The 9110-nt window shown below is 33.0% G+C and overlaps 2 protein-coding genes across 3 annotated transcripts; one reads left to right on the top strand and one right to left on the bottom strand.

Moving 5' to 3' along the window:
- Positions 1-39: 39 nt before the first annotated feature.
- LOC139099268 (decorin-like) lies at positions 40-1326 on the top strand. The gene has a single exon (XM_070651692.1). The coding sequence runs from the start codon at positions 40-42 to the stop codon at positions 1324-1326; it is 1287 nt and encodes a 428-aa protein (XP_070507793.1).
- Positions 1327-1571: 245 nt separating this feature from the next.
- RhoGAP15B (RhoGAP_ARAP and RA_ARAPs domain-containing protein RhoGAP15B) lies at positions 1572-8653 on the bottom strand. 2 transcript variants are annotated; one of them, XM_070652348.1, is made up of 9 exons: positions 8469-8653; positions 6390-6855; positions 4076-6322; positions 3907-4003; positions 3465-3828; positions 2907-3406; positions 2719-2812; positions 1802-2366; positions 1572-1735 (listed from the first exon to the last, which is right to left on the bottom strand). In XM_070652348.1, exons 2-9 carry the CDS (start codon positions 6806-6808, stop codon positions 1600-1602), a joined length of 4422 nt encoding a protein of 1473 aa, XP_070508449.1. In that variant the 5' UTR covers positions 6809-6855; positions 8469-8653; the 3' UTR covers positions 1572-1599. The 2 variants fall into 2 exon arrangements, with proteins under 2 accessions (XP_070508449.1, XP_070508458.1); XM_070652357.1 differs by lacking the exon at positions 8469-8653 and having other exon boundaries at positions 6390-7172.
- Between the last annotated feature and the right edge of the window lie 457 nt (positions 8654-9110).

Below are 9110 nucleotides of genomic sequence, written 5' to 3'. Positions count from 1 at the left end.
CTCACTTCCGCGAAGCTTAATAGTCAAAAAGTGTTGAACATGAGAATCAAGACCTTCGTAGTGCTGACTTTACTGCTTAAAACCAATTCAGCTGACATTCTAACATGTGGTGGCTCACTAGGATTTTCAATTCCAACAATGTGTCGAGTGTCGGGTGGATCAGTTGCTGATGACGAATCACTTCAAATTTCAAATGCAAATGCAAACATCACAACTTTAACATTTTCCAACACAAACTTTACGTCGATTCCAAAAAATATTTTTGTGAGCTTTCCAAAAATCAAAATTTTTTACGTAACAAATAATAATTTGAATAGACTTTCCAGTTCCAGTTTCCAAGATTCAAATCAGCTTACGAAACTGTTCTTCTCTACAAATGACATTTCAACAATACCTGATCAGGCTTTCTCACTTTGTACGGCATTAACTCAACTTTCCATTTATGATAATCCGATCACAACTTTTACCGGAAATCCATTTGGAGGCTTAAATAAACTTCAACAATTAACACTTGAAGATCTTCAAATAGAAACATTTGATTCCTCGGTTCTTCAGGATCTTCCAGCATTGCAAATTCTTGAAATGAAAAATTGCAGCTTAACGTCAATTGATGCAGACTTTTTAAGCAGTAATGTTAACATTACTGATATAAACTTGAATGACAATGATATAGTGACAATTGAAGCTGGTGCCTTTTCAAATTTAGTTGCTTTAAATAATTTGGATGTCAGCTACAACATGCTGACTTCATTAAATACAGCCTATGCAAGAACTATTATTGCAGACAATAATAAAATGAAGAGTCTATTTATTGGATCCAATGCTGTTAGTATTAATGCTGAATTCAATCTTATCAATAATGTATCATGTGATGCAACCTCTAGTGTTAAATTCTTGTACTTAACTGGAAATCGAATATCAAGGATAGGATTTTTAACCAAAATGAAAAGTGCTGTACTCGTTTATCTAGACTCAAATCGGATTAGGAAGTTCAACAAAGCTGTTTTTGCAAACCTTAAAAATGTTAACAAAATTGAACTGAATGACAATCCAGGAATGAAATTGGGAAGTAAGATGCTTGCATCAATGACTAATGTAGGGACCATACGAGTTGATAAATTTATTAATGGATATAAGAATCTTACTCAAATGTTTCCAAATCTCAAAATGCTATATTTGACTACAAGGAACTGGAGTTGTACTCAACTTAAAAGCGTTGCTAATGTTCTGAATGAACAGAAGATTTATCTATACTTCAATAATGCCACACTTGACAAAGCTAATTTCAAATGTCAATTGAATACTTGGGAAGTTAGTAAATTTTAAAGCTGTAGATCAGTTGTGAACAACCTGTGGGTCGCGATACACTAGTGTGAAGACAAAATTTTTTGGAAATGCCATGAACCGGAGGTCGTATTCGAGGCTTACCACCAAGGTGTGCCGCAAAATTAAAAGGTTGTCCAACACTGCTATAGCTTAAACTTTCAATTTGATAAAACTTTTTATTAAAATATTCAGTATAATCTTTATAAAAATTACATATAATGATTCAAATATGTATAATACTAGGCACTCGGTTACTTTTTATGAATAAAAAAATCATGTCATCACAATTTCTGGATTAGGAAATATATCTTGTCCATGAATGCTATTCATTATTGATATATACCATGTGACTTGCTCGTTAATGTTATTTCCACCAATTATATGGCCGATAAACGGCGAATCTCGACTCCTACAAAAAAAGAAAATGGCATTTTAATGACTTAATCAAATGAATAGCCAATTAAGTGGGATATACCTTTTATTAAAGTTCAATTCTACCAGAGTTAATGTCCAACGACATTGATTATCACGTTTTTTCTCAGCACCTAAATACGTAATGCAATTAGAAACGTCTACATCTTTTACTTTCACTTTCGATGACTTTTCCGTCTTCAATACATTTATCATTGTGTCTGTAAGTTCTAATGTGAACAATTTCATTGATTTTGTTTTCTTGTCAGCAAATTTCAGCTCCATGCAAGGCGTCAGAGATGGCAGTGTTTTTAAAGCACGCTCAATTTGTTGATGAAATTTACTTTGTGGCCTTAATTCGAGATAATTCGTTTTCCTGTCGGCCTCTGGCCAATTAGCCCAACGTAGTACAACATTGAGTACTTTCTCATTGTAATGTAGTGGCCGTTGAAGTTCACCATTGAGTATTATCTCCATTAATGTCATTTTATATGCGGGTATCTTCATGTTTGACTCGAATTCTTTACAGAGTTCAAATACTGTTTTGGTTGGCGTAAGTGCTACATTGATTTGCTTTTTATCTTCTTGGTTGGTGTTTTGTTCTGGATTTGGATCAAGGGTTATCCAAACTAAAGGAAAGAATTCAAATTATTATTAATATTTTAAAGGGTGGGAACCAGAACTGCAGGCCTGTATTTCCTGCAGTTTAGATGCGCAGGTTTGCATTTTCTGCATTTTTGATGAGCAGGCCTACAGTTTCTGCGTATTATATGCGCAGACCTGCGTTTTAGATGCGCAGACCTGCAGTTATTGGATGAGTCATATAGTTCGTCTAAAACTGCAGACTTGTGTATTTTGTTTGCATGTTTGCAGTTTTAGATGAATCCCAATATTCCCGATTGGACAAATATACGCTAGAACTAGTCATCGACTGTATTTTTGCCCACTTGGGGTTTTAGTATAAAATTAATATATGCATACCTTTAAAGTCTCCAGATTTCTTTACCGCATCAGAGAGATTTTCTGCAGCATTATGGTATTTTTGTAGTACAGTTAACATGATTTGTTCAGTTTTCTATAAAAATAGTAATAATAATTTCATTAATACCTAAATCTTTATTGAATGGAACAAAAGCATGTAAAAGTAATCAAAAGAAAGTAAGACTTACAATTTCATCAGGTGTTAATTCATATAATTTCTTATAGTTGGTAATAAGTTCAGCTACAACTTCTGAATCTCGAGTATCTATTGTGTATTGATTTTCATTATTTTGTGGCTGCATTAATGTTGGTCCAAATACAAGCGCAAGATTTTCAGCTTTCATTTTATTTATATCCTTCTGAGTCTGAATGAAATGAAGATGACCTAAAAGTTTCTTGAGTGTTTGATACTCGACAGATGGTAATCTTAAGAGGAGTTCCTTATATGCTAGAAGCTTATCAGTTTGAGATTTCATTTCAGAGACACTTAAAAAGCTGACTGCCAGTTTTCCCATTAATGGTTCTGGTAATTCTCTAAAGAATCTCTTTAAAGCTGAGGATACATCATGCTCATTATATTCGCAGCGAGTAATCTGTACACTAAATGCATCTTTCCTTAAAGCAGCACTTAATTTTTGAATATTAGAACTGCTACCCGCTTTACGATAGATTCCTTCAGACATGGTTCCTATTATGCAAAACCAAAATTATAAATTAGTGATTTTTGATGACATTAAGCTTCTTACCATTTGTGTACACGAAATTGATACATTTATCAACAAAGACTGGGACATTATCTTTAGTCAATTGTTGATGTCGCAGTTGTGTTCCGTTGGCATGTGCTTCATCTTTTATAACTACACTCCAAATTTTCGTCTCTCTTGTAGTATTCATAATGAAATAGCATGTATATGGTGGAGCATCAATCAACATTATTGGACCTTTCTCAACATACAGATTCTGTATGCTATCGTCGCTATCTTTTAAACCAATACACCGTGCCTTTCTCAAATCAAGTATCTCGAGGCGATTTTCTGTAAAGTCATAAAACAAAAGTCTGCGTCTTGATAGTAAAATCCATGTACCCGACCATGCAGATGTAATAGATTTCTGTAAGTACCAAAAAAAAGACATATTGTGTTGACTTATGCTATTATTTACCCAAAAATATCATCATTCATCACTTACCCTCATATAGCACCATCCACTTCTAATGTAATCACAAGTATATTCTTTTGGAAAGACATTCGTGACACCCCTAAGAATCTTTTGCATCCATATACATCTGAAGAAGATTTTTTATAAGAAATGAATACAGAGAAAAATAAACAAGGATGTAAGAATATGATTTATTTACTTTTCCTGTTTGCTGTAGATGCCATAAACATAAGTAACACGTTGTGTACGAACAGGACTGCCTTTGCTATCTAATAATGCATTATTGTTACTTGTGCTTTTAGGTATGGCAAGATTTATTTCAAAACAGTAAATTTGACGGCCACATTCAGTCTTGAAGTCATTAAACTTATGATTTATGAGATAGTGGACACTTGATAAATGCGTAAGGTCAAGATGTTCCTTAAGTACTTTGAATTCGGGTTCTGCAAATGCTTTGAATTGACGCTTCTTGAGCTCAACAAATCTTGGACTCAATTCCTTCAACATGTCCTCAATGACACCGCTTGGTAATTTTAAAAGAATTGTACCCTTATCATGTGCGTGTGGCGAATCATCACTAAATGGAGGATGTGGTATGAAATCCTTCGGGTCGATTTTTTCAGCTTTATCCTTTGGATTGAGTTTTGCCATTAAATTGAAATTAAATATCGTACTTCTGGATTTTGTGACTGGAATTGTCGGTGTTTTATTTTCCAATTCATCATTTTGAATGACAATTTGATCCTTTTGGGATTCTTCATAGCTTGGTAGATATGGTACATCTGGAGCTAATGGTAAATTATTGATCTTCGGTAATTGTGGGACGGTCTTTGATACTTTATTGCTTGTGGTTGTTGCATTTGTGAAGTTATTTGGATTATCCAAATTATTTTTTGCAAATTTCTCAGAATCTTCTGTATCGACAAACCAATTTGTTCTTGTAGCTTTTGGCTTACTCAAATCAGCAACTGATCCAGATGTTGATGGCTCATTGTCAATCTTGGCTAAATAAGGCTCAGCTAAATTTTCAATGCTATCTTTCAATCTGAGATTTTGATGAATAATTACAGATTGTTGTCGTTGAGCTTCCTTCTTTCTCTTCGGTCGCGGTGGTGATGGATGTTCATTAATACTTTTATTTGAGACATTACTGTCATTTTGTGATAGTGAGCTTGTGTTTTCGGGTGTCTGATTTGAGTCCTCACTTGATGCTTCATCAACTTGTTCAGCATCAAGAAGTGATTGACTGTCAGCTACAGTTCCATAAGTGTCTTCACTTAACAATGTTTCCAGCAATGTTATATGATTCATACTTCTCATAATATATGTGTCAAAACTGTCGCGACTTAATGGATCAAATTCATTTAATATTTCTCTTGTGATTGTCGGAGTTCTGCTATTCGAACCGTCTACATTCAAAGGTTTTAATGGCTGTAAAATATTTGTTGAGATTGTAGGGGAATCTAAATTTCCCATTCTCTCATTCTCATCATTTGCGTAAATAGGCTCTTCTGATTCATTTGAATCTAGAGTTGCTTGGGATATATTATCATTTGAAACGTATCGCCATGATTCACTTCTGTCAATTCCCCGAGCACTACGATTAATAGTATTTTCTCTAGAATCAGTTACATCTGTGAGTGTACAGCTTTCAGAGACTGTACTACACATTGTTACACGATTGGAATCATCGGATGTATTCACCTGTTGCTCACTTAAATTGCGCCTCAATACTGGCGGAGGTGGTGGCTTCCTTAACGGAATCATAGGAGCATTCTCATAATAACTTGGTGCTGGCTTTAACTTTCCATAGACGGATTCTCCTGGTAACTTTGGCACAGGAATATTTGGAGGTAGACTTTCATTATCATCAAGGTCTGACGATTCACTACTAATAGTATTTAAGTTTGAATCACTGATGTTATTGCGTTTTTTATTAAAATTATTCTGAACTCCATGAAGGCTTTGTGTCAATTTTGTATTTCGTTTTAAGTTTCCTTCGTCATAAATTATATCCTCGTACGTCGGTAAATCTTCATGAGATTTATATTTAAATCCTTTTGGAATCTCATATGTTGATATCTGGGATGGGATATTTTCTAAATTATAAGATCGTTGGTTATTCATCGGACTGTTGAATGATAAGGTTTCAAACATGTCATCATTTGCAATATTTATAGTTTGAGGTCTTTCATCAGCATCAATCGAAAGACTCCTCCTTGCTTTATTTCGTTTCAATGAAAAATTATCAAATTTATCCTTGACATTTTTGAGCTTTTTGGCAGTGCTAGTTTTTGTGTCACTTGCCAATGATCCAAGAATATTCTTTGAATTTTTATATTCTTTGATGATTTTGTGCTTAGCACTCGCCGTTTTATCACCTATACGCTCGGTAATGGCTTCGCCTAGAATCTTCGATGACTCGCCAATTGACTTTAAGATATCACTAAAATATGTATAAAGGTGCTAATTGAGATGAACGGTGAAATTGTTAATGCAAATAAATTACTTACGTTGGACTTGGAGTTACGAACTTTTCGCTACCGGACTTTCCACTTGTGGATGATGACAATGAAAGAACATCTTCTGTATCTTTCTTCTTTTCCTCTAAATCAGACTTTTCAATCGTTTCCTTTATATTATTTTCTACTTTTGGAATGTTTATAGCTTTTCTAATTGCTCCAGTTTTACTTGGCAATTCCGGTTGATTATTGTTTAATGGAGAATTCTCATAATTTCTTGTATTTAGTCTAGTTCTTGGCGTTGGTAATGGCTTTTGCATTTCTTTTTTCATTTCATTTAATTGAGCATTAACCGCATCGTATGCGCTTGCTGAACTATTTGGTCGAATTGTAAAATTCTCATAATCTTCAGATGTTGATTTTAATTGTCTTGGGCGTGGAACGGGAATGGGTCGATTCTCATTGTTCATCTTCAATTACTAATAATTTTTTATTCCGGTATACATGTGAAGATGCTCTACAATACGTGAAAAATAAACATTATAAATATAAAACAATACAGATAATTTATAAGCAATGCGTAATGATGAAACAAGTAAGGAAGTTGTTGACTCTTTGAACTATTATTAGCGCATTTTATTTGATTGGCAGTAATAGCTTTTGTACTACATTCAAACATGTGTTGAATTCACAAAATCAAGTCAAATTCAAGTTAGAATCATATTATGAAGGTGCAGCAATATTATTTATAAGTACTTGTGTAAAGTTATTGAACCGCAACATTCCATTTATGCCATGTGCAAGCCGAAAACATGAACCACCCGAACAGCACAAAATACTCGGTAGGACACCATTGCGTCGCCGTATTAACGGTAAGACGCGAAGTTGCTCTGATGGCAAGTTCCGCGAGGGACACGATGCCTTAGAGCTCCAAAAGCTACATGGAGCAGAACAGTGATGAAAGAATATCAGCTCAACTTGCGGACAGAGCATTTGGCATAGCCACACAGGAGCATGGTTGCAGTAAGTAAGTAAGTAACCTTGACTGCAGATTCCGAGCAATTTTTAAGGCCGAATTTGTGCCGCATTGTGCTGCTCGGGCGATAATTTTATTCCGTACAAAAATAGTAAATGACATTGATTGATACATTATCAAGATTTGTTGAGTAAGTAAGTGGAGTAAGTAAAATTGTAAATAGTCATACTGATAAAAGTTTAATGATCTTTACAGTGATTTGTATGCTAACAGCATAAATGAATGAATTTATTTACAATTCACAAAAAAATACTAGTTTAATTACTGTAAACCGAGCCTACAGAAATATTTAGAGAAAAAATTATTCATATGTACAATGAATCATTATTTGAGCACTTCCTTAGACATGTTTATTAATAAGATACCAGATACTTTCGGAAACGACTGCATGTCGACATATAAAAAAATGATCTATTATTATAATCTTTATTCTTCTTATTCATGAATTATCGCATTGAATAATGTGTTTACTATGTACATGCTTATTGTATTTATCATACTGCGTTGATTCCATAATATCTTTTCATTTTCATTGTATGTCAAATATTTGAAAGTGCAAAAAATACAAATGTATTAAGATTTATAAATAAAATCAGTCTAATTTGCATTTTCTCCTTTAAACTTCATGACATAAAACTTTAAAACCTATAAATACGATATACTGGATTCTCAAATGACATAAAAAAATGCTAATAGCACATTTCCAGTTTATGCATAAAACCAGAATGTACATGATTCATATGTACTTTATCCGAGAATGAATGAAAATTCGGTTGAAAAATTTATCTAATATTATTCACATTCCTAATATTGGAATTGAGTTATATAGAGTGAAGGGTATATAGCGGCAAATACTATAATTTATGATTTTGCAACAAAAAAAAGTTGGTCTCGATAATTGACGATACAATAAACTTTAATGTTATCAATCAAAAAATTGTGTTTTAATGTATTGGTTGTAAATGTATTGTTTCACACATCTCTTCCATTTCTAGTCATTCATGTAAATGAGTCATCGCTCATCGTTGTATTTGAATTACTGAATTTTATGTTTCATTTTAATTTAATTTCTTTTGTTAACAATTTTTTTTTACTTTAAACCAGATGATGTTGTGTTAATTAGCTCTATTCACTTAACAAGGCTCAGCGTATGTAATGTAAATTTCACTAAAATTTGTTATATCACAAAATGAAAATAATGACACTTTATATCACTTTTAAATGCGTTATTGCATAATATATCAGTAAATATATATTTTGTTGTATCCAATAATCGATAATAAGACATTTAATTGCACTTAAAATAGATAAAATTGCTTAAATTCATTAATTTTTGACGACAAAAAACTTTCTTGTTTTTCACTTGTTGAACGTTCCTACTAAAATGAGCAATAAACCTGAAATAAACTCAAAAAAATATCCATTTAGTCGAGTGTGAGAGAGTAAACAGAGAGAGAATTAATTTGTTTATTTCCGCATCGATAAAGCAGACTGAGAGACAGCACATATACCAACAATTTTATTGCTTCATAGAACTTGTCATTAGTTCTAGTAACAATGGCATCTGCTTGCTAAAATCTTCAGAATTCTTGAATTTTGTCCTCAATATTCTTTTACTAATTTTAGTTTTAGTTCCAGATTCAACAGTAAGCATCTCAATTGAATATTTAAAGTTCATCCATTTGAAATAATCGAGGATTAATTGATTTAATATATCAGTTGGTGAGCATGGATTA

The sequence above is a fragment of the Chironomus tepperi genome, unplaced genomic scaffold (assembly GCF_022539635.2).
Source record: "Chironomus tepperi strain 1889 unplaced genomic scaffold, CSIRO-AGI_Ctep_v1 contig_48, whole genome shotgun sequence".
NCBI classification, from domain to species: Eukaryota; Metazoa; Arthropoda; class Insecta; order Diptera; family Chironomidae; genus Chironomus; species Chironomus tepperi.
Note: the sequence above shows the minus strand (reverse complement) of the source record. Positions and strands in the feature narration are given on the sequence as shown.

What these genes read in the sequence shown, in the direction of transcription:
- LOC139099268 (XM_070651692.1), top strand. Translation starts at nt 40, where the DNA reads ATGAGAATCAAGACCTTCGTAGTGCTGACTTTACTGCTTAAAACCAAT.
- RhoGAP15B (XM_070652348.1), bottom strand. Translation starts at nt 6,808, where the DNA reads ATGAACAATGAGAATCGACCCATTCCCGTTCCACGCCCAAGACAATTA. An exon ending in ATCTACAGCAAACAGGAAAA is followed by an intron (nt 4,004 to 4,075) that starts GTAAATAAATCA and finishes AATCTTCTTCAG; the next exon opens with ATGTATATGGATGCAAAAGA. An exon ending in AATTAACACCTGATGAAATT is followed by an intron (nt 2,813 to 2,906) that starts GTAAGTCTTACT and finishes CTATTTTTATAG; the next exon opens with AAAACTGAACAAATCATGTT.